General features: G+C 42.3%; 1 protein-coding gene across 2 annotated transcripts; it reads right to left on the bottom strand.

The window, feature by feature from the left end:
* Positions 1 to 3,160: 3,160 nt before the first annotated feature.
* CASC3 (CASC3 exon junction complex subunit) lies at positions 3,161 to 25,368 on the bottom strand. Of its 2 annotated transcripts, none has more exons than XM_037022668.2 (14): positions 25,071 to 25,368; positions 24,696 to 24,723; positions 24,345 to 24,382; positions 10,633 to 10,788; positions 10,396 to 10,547; positions 9,701 to 9,877; positions 8,834 to 9,519; positions 7,489 to 7,553; positions 7,051 to 7,165; positions 6,702 to 6,800; positions 6,238 to 6,452; positions 5,498 to 5,620; positions 5,285 to 5,348; positions 3,161 to 4,828 (listed from the first exon to the last, which is right to left on the bottom strand). In XM_037022668.2, exons 1-13 carry the CDS (start codon positions 25,299 to 25,301, stop codon positions 5,325 to 5,327), a joined length of 2,109 nt encoding a protein of 702 aa, XP_036878563.2. In that variant the 5' UTR covers positions 25,302 to 25,368; the 3' UTR covers positions 3,161 to 4,828; positions 5,285 to 5,324. The 2 variants fall into 2 exon arrangements, with proteins under 2 accessions (XP_036878563.2, XP_073091666.1); XM_073235565.1 differs by having other exon boundaries at positions 3,161 to 4,823.

The following is a 25,368-nucleotide window of genomic DNA, read 5'->3' as shown; positions in this document are numbered from 1 at the left end:
GGTGGCAGGGCTCAGACCGCGCCCCCTCCCCCAGTCCCCGCCCAGTCCCCTCCCTTACCCTCCCAGGGCCCGCCTCCTGGGCCGCGCGAGGCTTAAATTTGGGAGCTGGGGCTGACTGGGAGGGAAACATTAAGGGACTGAATGGGATTAGGTATACAGCAGATGCAGAAATTAAGGGCCAAGGTGAGGGGGTGATTAAACAATGGAGAGGGGTGGTTCCTGTCTCTAAGGCTTACAAGGACTCTTAATATCATTTCAAAGAACCAAGGCAGGTTTGTGGCCTGCATGCCTTGACTCACCTACCTGTACTCAGGTACGGCCTACAAAAGATTGCTAATTTGGTGTCTATCACTCTTAACCCTGACAGTATGCTCTACGACCATACTCACAAGAATATGTAGTCTTTATCTTCCTTCTCTTAACAGGGGCAGGGAAGGCCTTTCAGTGGATTGGCATTGAAACTGGGAGTGGTGCCCATCTGCCCTTTCTGGTAGGGCACAATACGTGGGGAGGGCCTGCACTGTGACAGACAGGTACTGGCAGGCAGGCAGGAGCCAGGCAGGGAACAGCAGGCTGTGGCAGGTCTAGTTGGGGTGAGGAGAAGACAATAGGTGGGGGGAGGAGACCAGGAACAGAAGGGCTCCTGAGCCCAGCTGGCAGCAGGAAGAAGCAGGGCCATGGAGATGGGTGACAAGTTCCAGAACTGCCAACCAGCATCAGGCATAGCAAGCCCCTCCAGAGTTGACATAGCCATGGAAAGCAGAAAGTGGTGCCAAATTTGCACTCCAAATAATCCTTATTCTTGATGCCTGTGTCAAGAGCATTCTCTCTCTTTGGGTACAATACCTCAGAGGGAGGATGGGGGTATAGCATAGAAGCATGCTCAGTGTTAGCACATCAAGGTTAAGGTAACAAGGTGAGGGAGTAGCACAAGGTTTGATGGGTTAGGGCTCCTTGGACAATGCCCCACCCGTTTACTGTGCACCAACCAGGCAGGGACAGGAATGCTTAAGTCTGGGAGTGGTGATAGAACTGAACAGGGTGTGTACTACACACATGTCAATGTGTGCATATCTGTTCCTATGTATGCTAGAGCATGTGTTCACAGAAATAAAGCTTTGCACACCCATCTGTATATTTGGAAAGGAAACAGTTTTAGGAAAGAGCAGTTTTGGTTAAGAAGCTGGAACAGACATCTGAGTATCAGTTTCCTGGGCTTTCTTTATTGGATACCCTGATATCCAGGGGTTCAGAGGGGAAACTGGCTGGAGTGGCTTGGAGCTCCCCAGGCATTTTATGAACCAAATAAGAAGAGGTGAGGGCTCTACTCCCAGCACATGCCACAGTTACCAGATTAAGCTGGTTGCCTTGGTAACCTCCTCTCTGGGCAGGATTTGGGATTGTCGGTTAGGAAGGGGGAAGAACTGGGGAGTTGTGAAGGCTGGAAATATAAGGGGCAGAGAGACTTCTGGAAACTGGAAGCTTGGGGAGCAGGACTCTAGCACCCCTCCAACTCCTCAAGGATATCAGAGACTAAGTTTTAGACCTTGAATCAGGGAGGAAAGCCAGCATCATGGTCCTCCTAAGACAGCAGTGGTTTTCACCTGACTGCACATCACAATCCAGGGAACTTTTCAAAAATACTGATGCCCAGGCTACACCCAAATCAATTAAATCAGACCTTTGAGGTGGGGCCAAGTTTATGGTATTTTTTAGAAAAGTCCCAAGTGACTGAAATAGGCAGCTTTGAAAATCACTGCCCTAGGACAACTCAACTCAAGTGGCCCACAGATGCCAGGACACAACTTGAGGCCTCTTAAGTCCTTGCTGTGCTGAGTCTCCCAAAGGTAGAGGGCCTGTGTGCTTGACCCCAAGGGTAAGGAGGGTTGGCAGGGCATCTACACTCTATGAAGGCAAAAACAGGGAGAGAAGGTGGTATGTTTATTTCCTGTGAGGATATGAAGGCAAAACACTTTTGAGTGCCCAGCCCATAGGCCTCTAGAAGGGGATGGGGCAGGGCTACCTACAGAAAGTTGATCTCTCTGCCCCTCTCTTTCTGCCCATCAAGAGGCAGGATGGTAGGGCAGAGAACCTGGGGGGCTTTGCTGAGCTTGAGTTTCTTCTTGCTGAGCTGGTTACCAGGGCAACCGAGAGAGCAATGGGATCTAACTGCAGGCCTGGGGAAGCAAGAGGCCAGGGTGAGGGGGAAACATACTAACATACTCATTCCTCCAGTAGCCCATCCCCAAGGGGGGCTGGCATTCTTTGCATGATCCCAGCAGATTGGGCCCATAGTTACCCATCACTCTATGTGGGAGAAGGGGAGCAAACTGTTATGATTAGTAGTAATTAGCAATGGGGTTCAGGAGAGGCATGGTCCCCCAGCTATAGCAGCAGAACCAAGGTATCTATATACCAGGAGTTCCTACCATCATTTTTCAGATGCACCACTATGCCCATTCCCACAGTGTACAAAGATGTGTGGGACCCAAGAACACATATCACCAACTCCACGTTATATTCAGTTGCTCCCCCACACTGGGGACAACCTCTGTAGTAAGGTTCCACCCCATCCAGGATCTGGAGGACAGTTGACTTAAAGCTAGGAACTGCCCTGTACACTTTAGAGGCCAAGTGGCCTAGGTAACTGGGATGAACCACAGCTGGGGTCTTTCAATTGCCCCTCCCCTTTACCTATACTAAGACAGATGGGAGCCTTTCTTAGACTGTGGTCCTGGATACTTTAGTGCCAATTTGAGCAGTTACTTCTCAAGTAGCTAGCTAGCTACTTCCTTCTCATCTAGGACCTAGTACAATTGTATTACTTGGTGCATTACCTTGGGAAACTTGCTCATCAAATATAAAGGCATAAAGGATATGAGATGTTCATGTAGGTAAGCAGCATCTCACTAGTTTTTCTGTCCTTGAATTTCAATCTAAGGGACTGCAATGATATCCTGGTGTCCAAGTGACCATGTGATTAGAAAGGATAACTGATGGGGATATAGACGGACTTGCAGCCTTACAGAGGACCCTCATCTCTGTGGGCTTCCATTTCACAAGTCAGCTGGTTCAAGTTGTGACCGTGACTCTGTGGAACCAGGGGGGTCCTCTTCCTTCCTTCACGACTCAAGACTCATGCAAAACACTGGCAAAGAGGCCAAGTTTACAGTCTAAATTTTATTATCTCCAAGTCACAATACTTATACTTATCACAAATGTACACCCTTTAAAACAGTAACAAAACAACAACACACATGAAGAAATTCTTGCAATGAAACACAGCGGGCCAATAGAGAAAACTGTCACAGTGTCTTAAGGTCTGGGAATCTGGGCATGCTGCCCACAGGCTTGAGGAGACACCTTCAGGTTTAAGGCAAAGGGAACAGCCTACAAAAGGCACAACCACCAGCTACCCCAAAGAATCTCTTAGTTATTTCCTCCTTGGGGGTTACAGATTGAGTGCCTCTCCCCCCTCCCCACCCCACACCTGTGACTCAAAAGCAGTCAGGCCAGCTGCTAGAGAGAAGGAATAGCAATAGACAGTGACATTACTTGGGGAGACACAGCCACCACCTTCTCCCTTGGGTTCTGTAGGACAGGGATAGTGGCCAAGTTAGCCCTGGCAGACACAAGTGCTGCGGTAACAGCAGTCTCATCCATAAAGGCAGAAGAAGAGTGGTTCAGAGCCATGGATAGGGAGGAAAGGGAGGAGCCCTTGTCCCGAAAGTGGCTAGCTTCCTTAGGCCTTAAGCCCACGTATGGTATCTTCTGTTTGCAAGGACAGGAGAACTTAGGAAAATAACGTAGTAACATATAAAACATGTGTAGCAGGAAGGACATGGAGAGGAACAATTACAAAGGACAGGTTAGATGCTTGCTGGATAATATTTGCTTTGAGAGAGATGCATTGGTCCACAGCAACTGGAAAGGGGGTGTGGTAGGAGGATGGAAATAAGAGAAACAGAGCCATTTAATTCCATTTACCTCAAAGACTGAGCCCTGAGGACTGTGTGAATACATACCCCTAAGCTGTAAAGGCTCTCCCTCCACCCCACAAAAGCATCTGGTTTGCCCTCTGCCTCCACTGTAGAGACTCTGCCCTCAGTAGAAGTCTGAAGCCACCAGAATACTGGGACTGATAAGAGGCTCAGACTCCTAAAAACCAAAGTCAAGAAGGTTTCCTACCACACAGTTTGAGCTTTTCTCCACAATGGGACACTGTGCAGACAGCTATGTTTCCAAAGGGTTAAGAGAACCCAAGTATACAAGAACAGAGGTGGCCAGCCAAAAACAACAGGCCAGCTTTTTGAAGAAATGGTGAGGAAGACTGGTTGGTAAATTCTCAGTTATCTGGGATGCAGGAAGAACAAAAGAACCCAGAGGAGATAGCAAATCAGAAAAATCAACCTGTCTTTAGAGAGAAACAGAGAGAGAAACTAAAAGAATATTAAGAATAGCAAGCCAGGCTTTAAAAACGAACATCTTAGAAGAAAAAACAAATAGGAAGGAACTTCCCTGGGAGAAGACACTTGAATTTCCCAGGAGAAAGTGAAGACGAGCAAAAGACATGGGCTTCTAGATATAGACTTAGAAGCCTGGGATATCTGGACTTCTGCTCCTCTGAGCACAGCCAACTCAAGTAGAGTGGAGATGGGAGAAAGTCTATTCATTTCTCCCTTTTGCCAGCAAAGCCTGTCCTCAGAGGAAGGCAGGGGTCCTCCTCATTCAGCTGCTTGCTGTTAGGAGCCACCCTGTATCTTTGAAGCCCTCCTGGTAGTAGAGTCAGTTGTATTCTCTTCTCTCCTGGGTTCTCACCTCTGCTGTTCTGACAAGGGTGGGGAAAAGGGTAGAACCTTAGTGGTTCTAGCATTTACAAACTGTTTTCAAAAAGCCACATTTCTCAATAATGTGGTTTTTAAAGCAGTATCTCTGAGAAAACAAAATGACAACAAAAACCCACTTTCTCCTCCATGATGACCCTTAGAACTGGCTATGCTCTAACACCTCAAATTTAGATTGCCCTCTTCCATTTTTAACTTTCAGCATCCCAAATGAAGTTCTGTCAAGTTAACAATGGTTTCTACTTCAACCCTGGCTCAATGCATTCACAAAACACACATAAAGAAATTAGAAGATCTTGGGACTCCTTTAAGCCTCCTCCCAAGATATTCCACGATTACAACTAAAAGCATTAATTAGAGGATTGTGTGTCTTTTAAGCAAGTAAGTGTGTGTATTGGTTTTAAGAATGTTACAAGAGTCATCGTGAGTTGTGCACTTACTTTCATATGATGTTAGATTTAAAATATTCAGAAACTCATATTAACTGGAACCCCTGCTTACAACCTGTAATAGTAAAATTGAAATTTATCAGTTCATTAAAAACAAAACTTTTTTCCACAGAAACACATTCAGAAAAAGAGGGACATCTTCTGGGGAAAAGGAAAAACCACTAATGTAGGATGTGTTCTAGGCATAGGAAGAAGCTCTCATACCTCAGGTGGTGGGGGCTTGATGGTGACTGGCTGGGGAGTCCTCCGGGGTGGGGAGGGCTTTGGCTGTACCTGCTGCTGGGCGGGATTATAGTAGGTAACTCCTCCATATACCTGCGATGGAGCCTGGGACCCCAATAAGCCAGGAGAAGAAAAAATTAGGCATTAATTTATCCTAACTATGAAGAACAAGAAACAAAGTATGAGTACTGAGGAATTTATAATTTTTAAATTGCTAAGCTGCCCCCGACTCTTAAAGTGATTATTCATTTCTGCCTTAATAAGTCTGAATTATGCTCTGGTTCCTACTTCTTCAAATTACTGCCCATTTTTTTCTCATTCCCACCATCAGCTGACAAGCGGAAGAGGCTGAGCTCAGTGGTGACCTTCCATAGCCCAGACGGTATCATCCTGTTGAGAGTTAAGCAGTAGCACAGGGAGGGGTAGGGTGGCAAGTAGAATATAGCTTCTTTATACAGTTCAGTAAATAACACACATGGCCACCTAAGACATACCAAAACACTTGAATGAAAACACCATTAAAGAAATGGAAGAGAATAAACAGATGGGCATTAAATAAGCTGCATTTCCAGCTCGTGACCACCAAGAGGCAGCCTGGTGCCACATACAAATGAGTGACACTGAAATGTTCTCTCAAATTCCTTGAGCATCCTCCCCATAACACATTCCTATCTGATTTGAAGGATGTGTACCTAGAAAAATCTGCTCATTAGTCATCTCACCTGCGTGTTAGGATATAGATGAGGAGGTGGGGGGGGAGGCAGAGCCCCTGGAGCATATGGGTAACTTGGACTGCCAAAGTTCATGACGCCTGGAGCAGAAAAGTAAGCAGGAGCAAGCAACTGCTGAGGTGGTGGCTGTCCTGGAGACATGGACACTGGTGGAGGATAGAGGCCCGGATTGGGCAGAGGTGCCGGTGTCTGGTGGGGATGTAAACCTGAACAAGGACAAGAAATCAAAAACTGAGATAGAAAATAACATCATTTCCATGGGATGGCCTGGCTAGACTGCTCAGCACAAACAGGCTCAGGATAGAAGTCCTCAGGGTGGACCCAAAACGAGTGTATTGCCCAAGCGGCAAGGGTGGCCAGCTTCATAGGCAAGCAGAACAGAGCTCAGGAGGATGGGGTTTGTGAAGCCTCTCAACACACATCCTCAAGCATACAAGCAGAGGTGTAAAGCTTACCTGGATGGGGAAGGTGCATTTCTGGCTGCACAATCATGCCCTGAGGAGGCAGTGGGGCAGGGGTGTCACCATGGGTATAGATTGGTCCCTGGAACTGCACTGTAAGATACCACGTTGAGACTCTCATAAACTCTCACACTTCATATCCTAAGTCTCCTTGTCCCCCAAACCCTTTAAAAGATGTTCTTGATTATCCATGTGAAGAAAACAGCAACCAGACGATGTTTGATACCCACTGTGGGAGGTCAGAATGGAAACTCTGGAGGCAGCAGGCTGGTCTCTTAGTTCAGTTCACCCTACAAGAAATGTACCCCAACAAAAAAACAAACAAAAAACCCTCACAACTCACATGGATCATAATAATGTCCTTCCATGATACTGATGTGCACAGGAGGGGCAGGAGGCTCTGGCACAGGTCTTTGCCGCTGAGATGAATAGCGTTTGGCTCGCCCACCCTGGACACCCTGAAATAAAAATAGAGGTCTGAACAAGATCAGAGGGTGGACTCTCTTATTGAGTCCCACCCTCCTCCTCTAGGTGCTGCAAAACACTTAGTACATGTGAAGTATTTAAAAAGTATTTGCAAAATGGATTTAAAAACCAATGAAAAACATCAAGATTTGAACTTAAACCTTCTACCCTACCTTTCTGGAGACCCCTCCACCCCCCAAAAACACACATGGGGGTAATCAATGGGAAACTGACTTCAAGACCTTTTCTTGGTTTAAACAGTGAACCAGCTATCATATGCAGCCCCCTCCCCCATCCACCCTTTTCCCTTCTGTACCATTTCTTCTATCCGGTTAAACTGAGGTGGAGGTCCTGCTCCCATGTGTATGTGGTTGGGCATACCTGTAATACACCAAAAGAGTCACTGCTGTGGAGAAGACAGATGTGAATGGGACTAAAGATACCATCAAGAAAATGACAGGTTAAAGAATCCAACGAGGGAAATGGCTTTCTTCTTTTAAACTAACAAAAATTCCTTTTAAACTATCTCTGCTTTCTGTCAACACCAGCACTTGGAAATTTGCCTTCACTGCCTGCAATCATAATATAGCCATAATGCCTTTAAACATGAAAACAAATTGTTTCAGTGAGAAAATGCATGTTCAAATTTTTTCCCACCAAGTACTCCCCTTTATAGAATCGTTGAGATGTTGTAATTAGCACATTACATTATCAAACATACTGAAAAACCTCAGCTCTAAAGCTTCTTGAGCAACAACTAGAAAAGGGAGGGATGTTTTGTAAATCTGCCTGATTATTCCTGCCACAGTGGTCTGGACTAGAGTCTGGGAAGTGAGAAGATTCCTTTCTGGCTGAAAATGACTCATGACAAAAAAAAAAATGTTCTAGATACTGTCTTCCAATGGTAAGATATGGGTAAGAGCGTATATTTCTCTATTCAAAGATCAACTCTAGGTCCAGTTTAGGCTATGCTGGTTTTTGGTGCTCAATTATCATGCACATCAGAGGATACCTAAACTCCCAATCAAATGAGGATCTCCAATCTTTTAAGTTCAATTTAGATTTCAGAAACTAAGGAAAAGATCCTTTGAAGTACCTGATCTGTCAGCCCTAGTTTCTAAAACTATGCTGTCCAATGTGATATCCATTAACCACATGTGGTTATCAAAAGTTCAGTTCTTCAGTCACTCTGACCACATTACATGTATTCAAAAGTTCTTACATTACAGAAAGTTCTACTGGGCAGCTTGGCTCTAGATTAAGGAAATTAGAGAGACTTCCTTTCCAAAAAGATTATAAAATTCTCATCCAAATTAAAATGAGTTAAGTTTCTGCATTCAAACATTTAACCGTTAGCTCAAATAATAACACTGCTGACTCCTTCCACCTTTTCTATAGAGTGGTAAAGGATTCTGCACTCAGCAGCTCAGTATCGACAACTGATCAGTTAACAGTAGGCCAAATAGTGGGGGCAGTCTTGGGTAAAGATAAAAACTGCTCTCAGGTCTTTGGATCAATGTATCTATGAACTGTTTCTTCCAATTAGTGAAAACATAGATATTTGTCAGACAGTACATCCCTGAGAGACCTAAGTTCCATGTCCCTAAACCCAATGATGCAAACGGAAAATGCTATTCACTAACCCTAGGGTAGGTACCTACCCCGAAGCTCACGTGGTTGCAGGAAGGAAGGCTGCCCTGGACTCCAATTCTGTTCTGTTATATTTAGTTGTGCCACGTCCTGCTCAAGTCCACTGGTAGTAGAATCCACTGGAGTCTCCCAGTTCCCAGTCTTAGCAGGTGGAGGAGGAGGAGTTTCTGGGACTGAAGGTGCTGGAGTCAGCCCTTCAGGTGGAGGGGGCATCTCCTCTGCAACCTTGACTGCATCGCCAGCTTTGATTCTGGTTCTTCTTACCCGGGAATAGGATTTCTTCTCAATAGGCCTGTCAGGGGCTGGTGGTACAGTGTCAGGAGTAGGAGCTGGTACCTCTGAAACCTCCTCTTCTTTCTCAGGACTGCCAAGCACTTGACCATCTGTTTCTGGAGATGCATCCCTCACAGGAGTCTGCTCCAGGCGCCGTGACCGGTAACTAGTCTCGTGTTTAACAGTCTCACCAGATCGGCCACCACGCTGCCCACCAGCCTCCACAGGTCTAAAACCAGTACGACCTTCCTTGAAGCTCCCAGATCGAGAGTAATTCCTGGGAGCAGACATGCGGCCAGTACCTGCAGCATTCCTGTTGATAAATGTCCTTGGTGGTAGGATGCCCCCAGGACCCTGGTGGCGATGGGACTTGTTTGGCCGCTCACCAGTCCAGTTTGGATCTCTTTGTGGAGGACTCCCAAATCTGAATAAATGGAATGAAGAAAGTCTTAAGAAAGAAATAACAAGACACCAGTAGGGATGTAAAATGAAGGTCAGGGAGACTTCCCATATTCCTAACCCTTCAATTATGGGTTGGAATGGCATTTTAAAAAGCAGAGCTCCTTCTACAAATATCAGTAGTATAGGCTCCAAAATTTCTTCACCTGGGTTTCCGGATTCTTCGAGGTTTGATGTCATCGGGATTGTGAGCTGAGCGGATATCATAGCCATAAAGAGCAATGAGCTCCTGTCGGGACTTGGGAGCCTGTTCATCTTCCCGGAACTTGTCATGCTCCCAGCGACCTTCATCCTTCCATAGCTTTCGCTGACGACCCTTGGGTCTGAATAAAACCAGGGAAACGTGCCTTAGGTTGTCAGACTCTGCCAAGATGTTCACGGAACAAACAGGGTTGGGCAGGAAAACAGCAGAAACTTCATGTAGTCTCCCCATCTCCCAGAGAGATTATACAAAATGGGGTTTCCAAAAGTAAGAGTGGACCTAAGGGCCTGCTGGACTCAAATGTAACAGGAATAGAAATGAGGAAAGACTTCATTTCAAAAACTACTCAGCACCTTGGAAACACCTCTCAAGTAAAAGGCAGCCTATGTAAGTACTTATTTCCAAGCCCTTGAGACTCAGATTAAGGAAGGCAGTGGAAGTGCATCTGGATCCCAGCTCCTCCAGTTACCAAATTGTCTAAGCTCCACTTTCCTCATTTGTACAAAAGCGGCAATGTAATATTTACCCTAAAATACTGTGAATAGTAAATGAGATAATGCAAATAAAGCCCCAAACCAAGTGCCTGGTATGCAATAAGTACAAAACACATGTTAAGTAGTAGTAGTAAGTGGCTATTACCTGACTTCTTCCTCTTGAGTTTGCCCTCGAAGATCATGTTCAAAGAAGAGCCCTTTCCGGGGTATGTAAGCTGGGTTCTTCCGATCTTCATCATCATCCAAATGCTTAGGACCCTTCTTACCCACTTTGTTCTCCACAGGCTCTGTGCTCTCCTGGAGGACACAGGGTGCCTTATTCCCTCCCTGGTTAAAAGCCCATATTCCAGCCCCCAGACGGAGGCCTTCAGTGGGTACTGACCTGCCCATCCCCACTCTGCCTCTCTCCAGTCACAGTGCCTTTGGTATCAGACTTTTCTTCCTTCTCTTCTTTTGCTGAAGAATTAGCAGCATCATTGGCTTCTGATTTCAGCTCTACTTTGGAGTTTTCCTCTTCACTGTATTCCCCTTCTTCACCCTGAAATAGACTTTCCCTGTCAGCTGTGGAGATAAGATCTGAACGGCTCATTTTTAAATTTTCCTATCTTTAGGAAAATATTTTCTAACAAACTTTATAGTTATACCATGTTAGAATTAAAAGCAAACATGTCAGTAACCATACTAAAATTTCTAGAGGATAGGGACACTGTAAAAAAAAAAGGCACCTTAAAAAATATACATACATAAATGCTTATATAGATCCATTTATATAATGAATAGAGGGGACAGAGGCTTTAAAGTGCCTAGCAAACAGAAGGAGCTTTATCTTTGTTGACAACTTCTCTCCTTCTCCATGAACTGTCTCCTAAATATGTAATGCCTAATAATTGCACTCTTAAATTGTGAATTCTCTAATCTCAAAATGGCTTAAATAAGAGATTCCTAACCTTGTAGATTAAATGGACCCTTTTTAGGATCTAAAATTTTCATGGATACCCATGAGACAAGAGCTCAGTATGGTATCCACTGAGAGAACATATAACAACTGCTATACATTCAATAATATTTTTAAATACATTTATTAATGTATGTAATAAGGAATAGGACATAAGGGTAGGAGATGTATATTTAGTCTATAGATCATAAGAGCTGAGCTAGTCAATTTGTGAACTTGTGATTCCATGACTTCCCAAGGCATTACTTACCCTCAAGTTGGAAAATTGAGGCTTACATTTTTTTAAGTCTGTGATGTGAATACTCAATTTTCTGCAGCATGAGATCCCCTTAGCCAACAACACTGTCCAGAATTACAATAATTATAACATTTTGACTTAGAAAACTTTAAGGAACTTACACAACTACAGCACCTTACAAATGAAAAAATTAAAGCCCAAGTGCTCTCTCTCCTCCTCATCTTCTTCCCTCTCCTGCCACATCAAGATTAGATAATCCTGCCTGTGACAAAGAAAATGTTCGGTCTATACAAAGGAGAGTCCTTAGGCCTTCAACTAAATAGGGGCCACTGGAAAGTCTTAGGTAATAGAGGTATGGCTAGTTCTACGCAGGGACAAGGAGCATCTAAGGCTCATGCTAAGAGGACTGGCTTCAGAATACTGTTACTCTCATCTCCTTGTACTCTCAGGATTTGGAACTAAGAGGGCAGAGCTACAGGCTAGGGAGGTGAGTTTACAGTTCTGGGAGGACACAAAAAAATGGGCTCAAGGGAAGGTGGTCTAGTCCCCACTGCTGGGTTTTCAGGTGGAAGATACAGGTACACTGGTCTCTTATTCTCTTACTGGGTCTGACCCTTGACCTGAACTTGACCCTCCCATACCCAGGCTGGCCTCAGCAATCTGATCAAAGAGACTCACTGTGAGATTGCTGATGAAGCAAGAAGCTCTCAAGCTCGAAGTTTCTGCCCTTTCTTCAAACAGAGAGGAGTTGACTGATTGGGCCAGACAAGCCAATTCCCCATTCTTCCCTGCTCAACATCTGGGTATTTCAACCTCTAAGTGTTTTGGGTTAAGATTCTCAGAAAGGTGATACTATTATGAAATCCACAGTACTGAGAAAGGCTATTTGACCACACTTGTACTATAAGGATCAAACTTTTTACCCATAGCTTTTTAACAAAGTATCCCTGGTTCTTCCCATTTTCCCTCAATCACAAGTTTTCCCTTCTATTCAGATGCAGATAGGTGGGTGATAATCATTCAGTTCTTTCCTTCATCTATGTTCCCTGCAGGTTCTGATGCAGAAATTACAAGAATCCTGCTTGGTATGTGACTTTAATTCATTACCCGCCCCCCACTCCCAACACATTCAATGACTAAATTCAAACATCTTAAAATAGTATCAGCATGATTAATGATGAAACTTTCTTTTATGCTCCATCTCTCCTCTAGTCTGTAGTAGAATGTCAAATGAGGCAACTCTTTTATTCTAAATGACGAACTAATTTTGTTTCCAGGACAGGACAGAAAGACACAAAGAACATAGTGCTAAATATTTGTATAGTGCTCAGAAGACTCCAAATAAGAGCCAAAGTCTGGTCTAACTGAAGCCAAGGTGCTACGCTAGGGTCATGCTGCTTTGAATAAAGGCTGACATCAAAACCCTTTTCCAGAGACAAACTCCCCTACTGCTGATTCTACCCTTCAACAAATACTCTTCCCAACTCTAGCTCTCCCCTGAAGCAACAGCTTCCCTAGCAGGATTCTCCTGCAGAGGTTTAGCTGTTTTCCTCTCCCCACATATTTCAGAGTAAGAGGTAGAGTTGGTGTCTTCCTCATTCTCAGTGTCTCTTCCAGATTATGTCCTCCAGCCTTATTTTAAACTCTTGCTTCTCTGAAGCTCCCATCATCTAGCTATGCCTCTGCCTGGGCCCCTAGTGCCACTGACTTGAAGACTTTGGCAGGGAGCTCAGTGTTCACCTTCACTTCAGCCATGGAAATAGCCACACTCATTTCTAGTCTTAGCTGGAATTGCTATTTTTTTAAAAGTAAGCCTGCTACTCTTTAAAAACTCTTAAATATGCCAGACTTTGATCAAAACTGCCACATGCAAAGGAATGAAGTTACAGACCCTTGCCTCACTCCATATATAAAAATTAACTCAAAATGAATCAAAGATCTAAAAGCAAGAACTAAAACTGTAAAACTCTTAGAAGAAAACCTAGGATTTAATCTTCACGACTGGATTTGGCATGGATTTGGGAAAGGCTTCTTGGAGATGACCCCAAAAGTGCAAGCAATACAAGAAAAAACAGATATATTGGACTTCATCAAAACGAAAACCTGACACCATTAAGAGAGTGAAAAGACAACCCACAGGATGAGAAAAAAGATTTGCAAATCGTATTTCTGATAAGGAACTCATATCAAGAACATACAGAGTTCTTACAACTCAGTAATAAAAAGACAACCCAATTAAATAATGGACAAAGTATTTAAATAGACATTTCTCCAAGGTAGATACACAAATAGCCATAAGCACAAAAAAAATGCTCAACATTGTTAATCATCAGGGAAAATGCACATCAAAATGATACAATTTCACACCTACTAGCATGGCTAGAATAAAAAAATTAAGACAATAGCAAACATTGTTGAGTATGTGGAGAAATTGGAATTCCCATATATTACTGTTGGGAATGTAAAATGGTACACCACTTTGGAAAGCAGCCTGGCAATTCCTCAAGCAATGAAACAGCATTACCATGTATGACTCGGCAATTCCATTCCTAGGTATATACCAAAGAGAAATTAAAACACCTTCACACAAAAACTTGTACACCACTGTTCACAGCAGGTTATTCATAATAATAAGAAAAAAAATGGAAACCCAAATGTCCATAAATGATAAATGGATAAACAAAATATGGTGTACCCACACAATGCCATACATATTACTTGACCATAAAGAAGAATGATGTACTGATACATGTACAACTGGATGAAAACCTTGAAAACATGTAAGTGAAAAAAGTCACAAGTCCACATATCACAGGATTCCACCTTATGGAAGACTAGAATAGGGAACTCTCTAGTCACAGAAAGTGGGTTTGTGGTTGCTTAGGGATGGGGAAATGAGGATGGAAAACTCGGGGGTGACAACTAAAGGTACAGGGTTTTTCTTTAAGGTGATGAAACTATTCTGAAACTGACTGTGGTAATGGTTGCACATATCTGTGTATATACTACAAACCACAGAACTGTATACTTTAAATCGATAAATTGTTAAGGTATGTAAATTATATCTCAATAAAGCTGCTTTTTAAAAAACCACTCTTCTTACCCAATTATTCCCTTACCTTCTCTTCTCCAGCTTAAGACATCCAGTCCCTTGACCTTTCCACCTTCTCCCTATCAATCAGTCCTTTCCCACATTCACTTTCCTCTCTCTCTCGACTCATGACCCATTCATTTCAATCACTACTATGTAACACACTTGCCACTCCTGTGCTTAGAACTAGACACACTAAAATGTCCGTTCTTTCTAGGCCTACAACCATTACTGATGGGAGTTAAAAAGATCACTCAACTTTATACATCAGTGTGGCCTCCAACCTCAACTAGTCAAACCTCCTTTAGTCCATACCCTGCCTCTCGAGCAACCTCCCCTTTCTCGATGTCTTCCCTTTCACTTTACAAGGAAAACAAAACCAAGAAGGGAATACCAGCTTCCTCCCCACACAGTTTTCCTCCCTTCCTCTCTCTGTAACTACAATGGAAGAGGTTTCCCTTGTCCAGTTAGGTTTCTTCTCTTGTACTCAGTCAAGGACACCAGTAAAGTTATTACCTACCCTCTCCCTTTTTCTTTACCTTTCTACTTGTTTTGTCAGTCTTTAACAATTATTTGATTCTCTAACTTTAAAAAATAACCACCAAGCCCTCTCTTGACCTCACAGCCGCCTTTCCAGCTACCACCTCTCTAGCCTCCCCTTCACAGCCAAGTGTCTTAGAAGTTCTCTTGGAAGGTTCTGGGGCCATGGCAGCAGCATAGTTTTTGATCTCTTCAAATGTCCACATGAAATGAGAGCTTCCTAGACAGCCAAACCACAACTCTTTAAGCCCTTTAGACAACACTTACAACAGAACTACATTATAAGGTATCTCCCAGACCGCAAAATATAAGCACATTAAAATAAAACACCAAGAGCCACAAGACCTGCATCAGACTGTTATAAGTGCTGGAGAAAGCAGAAAGTAGTAAATGGACCTGGGAACATGAGAACCCTGAACTAATTAACAGATATTCAACAGAAAGCAAAATTGAGAACAATAGTTGAAACTAGTTAGTTTTTACTGTCTCCAGTAGCATGTGAGTTTAAGGGTTTTGCAGTAAGAAGGTCTAAAAGGGCTAGAGAAGTCTGACCCCTCTGAAATCTTGACAGTGACGACTGCCAGGAGTCCCTTCTACAACAGGGTCCACACTGAAGAGAACTGTTGAGAGAAGAGTCAAACTGAGCAGGAGAGGGACAAAAAGAATGAAAAGAGAAGCTCCAAAACAAGCTAGGGAAGAGAACAAAAACAGGAAATCTCAGAAAGCAAGTCTCAGTATTTTTTTTTAACACTACAGGTAAACAACAGAAGAGGGAGTGCTATGAAGTTAGAAAAAGCTACTCTGAGCCATACTTCCTTCTAAAACATCAGGAAAATGAATTTGATTTAAAAATCAAGAACAGAAAAAAAATAAAGGTCAAATCCCATATAAACTTATTCTAAGGGAAAAATAAATTAGTAGAATAGCATTACTACAAAGAAAGCATCCCAGAAAGACATGCCCACATCATATCAAAATTTCTATTTCAAAATGAGCTAAAAAGACTTTGAGAAAATTATATAATCACAGACAAACATCAGTTATAATTAGAAAAACTCAAAAATGAAATGGACTCAGGAAGGGATTAAAATTAAAGAAAAATCATTTCAAATACAGAATCTAAAACTAGAAGGGACAAAAAATAAAAAGTGAGAAAGAAAATATTTAAAAATCAAAAAGAAATAAGGAAAAAGATAAAGGATTATAGAGAGAAAAGGTCAAATACTGAAAAGAGGCAAAGAATATTTGTATAGGAGTTCCATGGCACACCAGAGATCTCATACCTGTGAACTGTCCCAGAACTGTCTGTCTAACAGAATTACTGGGCCTTAAAGAAAACATACTGGATTAGGCAGACAAAAACTGTAAATGACTTATAAGGGCAAGGAAATAAGGGGATCATCAGTCAGTTTTGACCAAGATAAAATCTCTCACTCACATGTCTGTCCATGGGTCCAGAAATACAGAGGACAGAGGGAGCACACTGAGTTGTACCACGAGTAAGCAATCATCAAAATCTTTCTGACTGATAAATTGAAAAGAAAGGGATGAAAAACTAACCTATAGACTATAACACAGGTCAAATTTTGATATAAGTAAGATTAAACTGTTGTGTTTAGGTATATATAATTAGTAACCAATAAAAAATGCAAGTAATGGATTACTATGACAGGATATCAGTGTTCTCTAATCTAGAACAGGGCTGTCCAAAAGGACTCTGGGATGATGGAAATATTTTTATTTGTAATAATACAGCAGTCCCTAGCCACATGTGGCTCTTGAGCACTTAAAATGCAGCTACTGCAACCAAGGAAGTGAAGTTTTAATTTGTTTAATTAAGTAGCCACCTTTGGATGGTGACTACCGTATTATCCAGAGCAGAATGAGACTCCTCTCTCAAACTTCAGATAAATACCACATACCACCACTTCAAAGTCACACAGGTCTCTCAATCTCAAAACATCCAAAATGTAACCCTCTGTCCTTCCTGAAATCTCTTCCTCCGATGGTCCCTTTCTTAGTGAATAACACTATTCATCAATCTGGGCATCCCATCCCTTTGACTCCTTAATTCAGGCTCCACCATCAGTCAAGAAGTTCTATTAGTACCACCTGAATCTCTGTCCAATCTGCCTCTATCTTGCCAGTCCCACTCCAAGTCCCTTCTTTATGGTACCAACATGTTCTTGCCCTATCCTAACAATGTCTTAACAGCTCTCCCTGCCTCCAGTCTTGCCTCATCCACAATTTATCCTCCACACTTACGCCTTCTTTCCTTGTTACTAAGATAACATCCAAATTCATCACATCCTGAATGTGAGTTGCTATAAATCAGTAATCACCAAACCTTACTGAATACTCCATATTGCCTAGCAGTCTTTCTGTTCTCTAGTGCTACTGCAAACATTCCTCACCCCAAAACCACTTATCATCCTTTTACTCTTTGCAAATAAGTTCACCATCAACTTCAGAGAAAATAAGTCCTTTCATCAATCTGTCAATTCCATGACCTAAATAACTTTCAATTCTGTTCACTTCTATTTTCACTGCCACTGCCACCACTCCACTCCATGCCACACCTACTGTCCCCAGTCTTACTCCCCTCAGATCAACTCTCTCCACTGCAGACAAAATATTTATTATAAAAATAATAATTCTAAAATTATATTCTGCATAAGTATCAACCTAGGATCATCACATAAATGTCTCTGAGTCTTCCCTCCCTCTACAAGATTCTGTTTCAGTACGGCTGGCTAGCTGGATTTTCTGATACAGGTGTTTCTTGTATCTGACAAACACTGCTTTGAAACCTAAGGCTAGGTACTGGCACAAGAACAGACCCACATACCAATGGAACAGACTAGAGAGCCCATATATAAACCCAAGCATATAAGGTCAATTAATACACGATAAAGGAGCCATGGATATACAATGGGGAAAAGACAGCCTCTTCAACAGTTGGTGTTGGCAAAACCAGACAGTTACATGCAAGAGAATGAAACTATATTACTGTCTAACCCCATACACAAAGTAAACTCAAAATGGATCAAACACCTGAATGTAAGTCATCAAACCATAAAACTCTTAGAAGAAAACATAGGCAAAAATCTCTTGCATATAAACATGACCAACTTTTTCCTGAACGCATCTCCTCAGGCAAGGGAAACAAAATAAAAAATGAACAAATGGGACTTCATCATGCTGAAAAGCTTCTGTACAGCAAAGGACACCATTAGCAGAACAAAAAAAAAACATCCTATAGTATGGGAGAATATATCTGCAAATGACATACCCAACAAGGGGTTAACATCCAAAATATATAAAGAACTCACAAGCCTCAACACCCAACAAGCAAATAACCCTATTAAAAAATGGACAGAGGATATGAACAAACACTTCTCCAAAGAAGAAATTCAGATGGCCAACAGGCACATGAAAAGATGCTCCACATGGCTAATTATCAGGGAAATGCAAATTAAAACGACAATGAGATATCACCTCACACCAGTTAGGATGGCCAGCATAGAAGAGACTAGGAACAACAAATGCTGGCGAGGATGCAGAGAAAGGGGAACCCTCCTACACTGCTGGTGGGAATGTAAACTAGTTCAACTATTGTGGTAAGCAGTATGGAGGTTCCTCAAAAAACTAAAAATAGAAATACTATTTGACCCAGGAATTCTACTCCTAGGAATTTACCCTAAGAATGCAGGAGCCCAGTTGCAAAAAGACATACACCCCTATGTTTACTGCAGCACTGTTTACAATAGCCAAGAAATGGAAGCAACCTAAGCATCCATCAGTAGATGAATGGATAAAGAAGATGTGGTACATATACACAATGGAGTATTATTCAGTCATAAGAAGAAAACAAATCCTACCATTTGTAACAACATGGATGGAGCTAGAGGGTATTATGCTCAGTGAAATAAGCCAGGCAAAGACAAGCACTAAATGATTTCACTCATCTGCGGAGCACAAGAACAAAGGAAAAACTGAAGGAACAAAACAGCAGCACTCACGGAACCCAAGAATGGACTAACACTTGCCAAAGGGAAAAGGACTGGGGGCGGGAGTCGGGGAAGGGAGGGAGAAAGGGAATAAGGGGCATTATGATTAGCACACATAATATAGCAGGGGTTCAGGGAAGGCACTATAGCACAGAGAAGACAAGTAGTGACTCCATAGCACCTTACTACGCTGATGGACAGTGCCTATAATGGGGTATTTGGTGGGGATTGATAATGGGGGGATCTAGTAACCACAATGTTGCTCATGTGGTATATTAATGATACCAAAAAAAATATTTGAGAAAATATTCCTCCAGTATTAAAGAAAAAAAAAAAAACAACTTAAATCTATTTCATATTATATTCTTGTTTAAAACTAGTATTTTCACTTCCTTAGAATAAAATCCAAATACCTTTTAACCTGGCTTATAAGGTATTTTAATATTTGGACTCAGACTCATCATTTACCACCAGTCATACTAAACTTTTCATATCCTCCAACTAATCATGCAGTCCATCCCTTCTATATCTTCTTCCCAAACAGTTCACTGTTTAGCAAACCCTGCCTAGCTAAGTCCTACTCATCCTTCAAGTCTGTATTTTAACATCCCATCCTCTAAGCATCTCTAAACACCCTAAATCCTGTAAGTTGCCCTTGTTATGTGCTCCCAAAGTACCCTATGCTTCCAATATCATGGCACTTACCAAACACTGTTAATTACTTGCTTAACTGTCTATTTTCCCCTCTGGCCTGGAATGTAAATTCTACAACCATGTCTGATTTTTATTCCAGTGCCTACCTAGTACAGCTTCTGGCACAGATCAGGTACTTAGTTAAAGAACAAGCAAGCCCCTAACAGCATGTTCCTAAATAATCAATGGATCAACAACCAAATCAAAAGAGAGATCAAGCAATATATCGATACAAATAACAACAACAACACAAAGCTGAAACTTCTGTGGGATGCAGCAAAAGCAGTTTTAAGAGGAAAGTATATAGCAATCCAGGCATATTTAAAGAAGGAAGAACAATCCCAAATGAATAGTCTAAAGACACAATTATCAAAATTGGAAAAAGAAGAACAAATGAGGCCTAAAGTTAGCAGAAACAGGGACATAATAAAGATCAGAGAAGAAAGAAATAAAATCGAGAAAAATAAAACAATAGAAAAATCAATGAAACCAAGATCTGGTTCTTTGAGAAAATAAACAAAATAGGTAAGCCCCTAGCCAAACTTATAAAAAGAAAAAGAATCTACACACATCAACAGAATAGGAAATGGGAAAGGAAAAATCACGACGGACCCCATAGAAATACAAAGAATTATTAGAGAATACTAAAAAAGACTATACGCTAACAAGCTGGAAAACCTAGAAGAAATGGACAATTTCCTAGAAAAATACAACCTTCCAAGACTCACCAAGGAAGAAACAGAAAATCTAAACAGTCCAATTACTGCAAAGAAATTGAATCGGTAATCAAAAACTACCCAAGAGCAAAACTCCCAGGCCAGATGGATTTACCATGGAGTTTTATCAGACACACGGAGAAGACATAATACCCATTCTCCTTAAAGTTTCCCAAAAAATAGAAGAGGGAATACTTCCAGACTCATTCTATGAAGCCGGCATCACCCTAATACCAAAACCAGGCACAGACTCCACCAAAAAAGAAAATTACAGACCAATATCCCTGATGAACATAGATGCAAAAACACTCAACAAAATATTAGCAAACCGAATTCAAAAATACATCAAGAGGATCATACACCATGACCAAGTGGGATTCATCCCAGGGATGCAAGGATGGTACAACATTCCTAAATCCATCAACATCATCCACCACATAAACAAAAAGAAAGACAAAAACCACATGATCATCTCCATAGATGCTGAAAAAACATCCAAAAAAATTCAACATCCATTCATGATAAAAACTCTCAGCAAAATGGGTATAGAGGGCAAGTACCTCAACATAAAAAAGGCCATATATGACAAACCCACAGCCAACATCATACTGAACAGCAAGAAGCTGAAAGCTTTTCCTCTCAGATCGGGAACAAGACAGGGATGCCCACTCTCCCTCTATTCACATAGTACTGGAGGTCCCAGCCATGGCAATTAGACAAAACAAAGAAATACAAGGAATCCAGATGGGTAAAGAAGTCAAACTGTCACTATTTGCAGATGACATGATATTGTACATAAAAAACCCTAAAGACTCCACTACAAAACTACTAGAACTGATTGCGGAATACAGTAAAGTTGCAAGATACAAAATTAACTCACAGAAATCTGTGGCTTTCCTATATACTAACAATGAGCCAATAGAAAGAGAAATCAGGAAAACAATTCCATTCACAATTGTATCAAAAAGAATAAAATACCTAGGAATAAACCTAACCAAAGAAGTGAAAGACCTATACCCTGAAAACCATAAGACACTCTTAAGATAAATTAAAGAGGACACTAACCAATGGAAACTCATCCCATGCTCTTGGCTAGGAAGAATTAATATTGTCAAAATGGCCATCCTGCCCAAAGCAATATACAGATTTGATGCAATCCCTATCAAATTACCAACAACGTTCTTCAGCGAACTGGGACAAATAGTTCAAAAATTCATATGGAAACACCAAAGACCCCGAACAGCCAAAGCAATCCTGAGAAGGAAGAATAAAGTGGGAGGAATCTTGCTCCCCAACTTCAAGCTCTACTACAAAGCCACAGTAATCAAGACAATTTGGTACTGGCACAAGAACAGAGCCACAGACCAGTGGAACAGAATAGAGTCTCCAGACATTAACCCAAACACATATGGTCAATTAATATACGATAAAGGAGCCATGGACATACAATGGGGAAATGACAGCCTTTTCAATAGCTGGTGTTGGCAAAACTGGACAGCTACATGTAAGAGAATGAAACTGGATCATTGTCTAACCCCATACACAGAAGTAAATTCGAAATGGATCAAAGACCTGAATGTAAGGCATGAAACCATAAAACTCTTAGAAAAAATCATAGGCAAAAATCTCTTGGATATAAACATGAGTGACTTCTTCATGAACATATCCCCCTGGGGAAAGGGAAACAAAAGCAAAAATGAACAAGTGGGACTATACCAAGCTGAAAAGCTTCTGTACAGCAAAGGACACCATCAATAGAACAAAAAGGCATCCTACAGTATGGGAGAATATATTCATAAATGACAGATCCAAAATACATAAATGATATCCAAAATACGTAAGAGCTCACGCACCTCAACAAACAAAAAGTGAACAATCCAATTAAAAAATGGGCGGAGATGCTGAACAGACAGTTCTCCAAAGAAATTCAGATGGCCAACAGACACATGAAAAAATGCTCTACATCGCTAGTCATCAGAAAAATGCAAATTAAAACCACAATGAGATGTCACCTCACACCAGTAAGGATCGCCACCATCCAAAAGACAACAACAAATGCTGGCTAGGTTGTGGAGAAAGGGGAACCCTCCTACACTGCTGGTGGGAATGTAAATCAGCTCAACCATGTGGAAAGCAGTATGAAGGTTCCTCAAAAAGCTCGAAATAGAAATACCATTTGACCCAGGAATTCCACTTCTAGGAATTTACCCTAAGAATGCAGCAGCCCAATTTGAAAATGACAGATGCACCCCTATGTTTATCACAGCACTATTTACAATAGCCAAGATATGGAAACAACCTAAGTGTCCATCAGCAGATGAATGGATAAAGAAGATGTGGTACATATACACAATGGAATATTATTCAGCCATAAGAAAAAAAAACAAACCCTACCATTTGCAACAACATGGATGGAGCTAGAGGGTATCATGCAGTGAAATAAGCCAGGCGGAGAAAAACAAGTACCAAATGATTTATTTCACTCATCTGTGGGGTATAAGAACAAAGAAAAACTGAAGGAACAAAACAGCAGCAGAATCACAGAACCCAAGAATGGACTAACAGTTACCAAAGGGAAAGGGACTGGGGAGGATGAGTGGGAAGGGAGGGAGAAGGGGGGGAGAAGAAAGGGGGCCTTACAATTAGCATGTATAATGTGGGGGGGGGCGCATGGGGAGGACTGTGCAGCACAGAGAAGACAAGTAGTGATTTTACAGCATCTCACTATGCTGATGGACAGTGACTAATGGGGCATGTGGGGGGACTTGGTGAAGGGGGGAGTCTAGTAAACATAATGTTCCTCATGTAATTGTAGATTAATGATAACATAATAATAAAAATAAAAAATAATAAAAAATCAAAAAAGAACAACCAGGCCCCTGCATGACCTGCCCCCTGCTCACAAATTTGCCTTTATTTCTGGTATCCACTCTATTCCAACAATGTTCCAGCCACACCAAACTATTTTTAAGTTTCCTCTGTCGTGTGTCTGGATTTTTGCAGCTCTTGTTCCCTTTGCCTAGAATACGGTTTGTCCAGCTAACTCCAACTTGTTTCCTGATCATCTAAGATGGATTCAGTACCTGGCCATTAACACCCTACTTAATCCTATCCCTCAGCAGTTGTCACCCTGGTTGCCTCAATGTATGACTTCCTAAGTTGTAGATTCCTAAAGATAGGAATTTTGTGATAGTGTTCACTGTCACATTAGAAAGTCTCTTAAGTAGTAAGAATTCTATAAAATTTACAGAATGAAGCTTTGATCCATAACACAGTTCCTCTTACATGCAACCCCATGACCCAAATCTGGAATTCAGGACTCTGTTCAACAACCCCAGGAAACAAACCACCATTCAGATAGCATCCCTCATAGTTTATCTAAACAAGTAAGCTCACAAAAGGTTGGCTTAGGGACACAACAGAGAAAACACCATCTATAAACTATGGGATGTTTCTGACAAAACCAGTCAAGAATCCTGCCCTTCTTAAGTCTGCAGACACTCAGAAAAAAAAAATCCAACTAACTGGCTTCCCTCCCTAGGCAGCATAAAACGAACTGTCAAACATCCTGTGAAGGACTTCAGGGTTTTCTCATTCTCTTATTTAGAACCTTATTTCTTCAAGTGAAAAGCAAACTACTAACTGTCTAAGACCTATGGTTTGAAAAGGCTTGCACTAAGTTTCCCTCACTCTAACTAAAGGAGCCCTTCCCTAACAGTTTTTCAGAAGCATAAATGAAAATGCACAAGAGTCATAACAAGTACATGGTAGTTTTGAATCACAGGTATGTACATGCTTTTAAAACACATTTTCCAACGCACACCCTAGGAAAAGGAACCTATCACACTCACTTCTGAGTCTTCTGCACTTTCGTAATCCGAGAGAACAGCTGAAAGAAAACAGAAATGTGTAAAGAAAAAGAACACAACAGAAATTCTAATACATTTTCTGACTGCTTGTTGTGAGAGAAGGACTCGTATTTAATTCAGGCATCAACCTATGAGGTAGATAAAACTATAGCCTCCGTTTACAGATAGGAAACAGGGTCAAAGAGTGACTTGCCCAAGAGCATACTGCTCTTAAGTATTATGCTACAAAGCGCCACCTTATGGCACCCTCCCCAAATCCTTAACGGTCTGAGACGATGTCAATTGCCGGAAATAAATTTATGGGCAAAAAGCTCTTGTTATGATGCTACTCACCATCGCCCTCGATGCCATCTTCACTCTCCTGAAGGAAAGGAGAAGACATGGGTTAGTTCTGTGATTTCCAAAGGGTGGTGAGCTGAAGACTCAACACAAAATGGTTGAAAAGGAAGATAAGGAAAGGTGTATATTTAACAAGCAGCATCCGAGAGAGGTCAGGTCTCCACCTCCAGTCCCAATTTCTGAATAAACACCCGCTTTTCATTCGCAGCGGCTCTGCCCTGCCCTCAGACCCCCAACCCCTCCTCTTCTCTTGGGGCTCCGGATCAAACCGCACTGGGATAGTGCTTCTCTTCTCTAACACAACCTGCCCCGGCGTCTACCATCAACTCGCAGCCTCCCATCACCTACGCCCCGCCCACGCGCACTCACACACTCCGACTCCTCAGCGCTCTTAGCACCCCCGCTCTCCACCCGCCGCAGATGGAGGGCGCCAGCTCGGCCTCCGCGCTGGGGAGGCAGAGAGCCGCTGCCGCCGCCTCCAGCGCTCTCGCTGCAGCTCTCCCCTCCCCGCGCAGGGGAACCGCCGCTGTCTGAGCCCGAAGCACCCGACTCTTCATCCTCGGTGTCCTGCGAAGCGCGCTGCCGCCGCCGGTCCGCCATCTTACGGAGAACGGCAGCCGCCAGCTAGCCACCTCCTTATGTGCCGCGCCTGTCGCAGGGGCTGCCG

Source organism: Manis javanica, chromosome 4 (genome assembly GCF_040802235.1).
Source record: "Manis javanica isolate MJ-LG chromosome 4, MJ_LKY, whole genome shotgun sequence".
NCBI lineage: Eukaryota > Metazoa > Chordata > Mammalia > Pholidota > Manidae > Manis > Manis javanica.
This window is presented reverse-complemented; position numbering and strand designations above follow the sequence as displayed.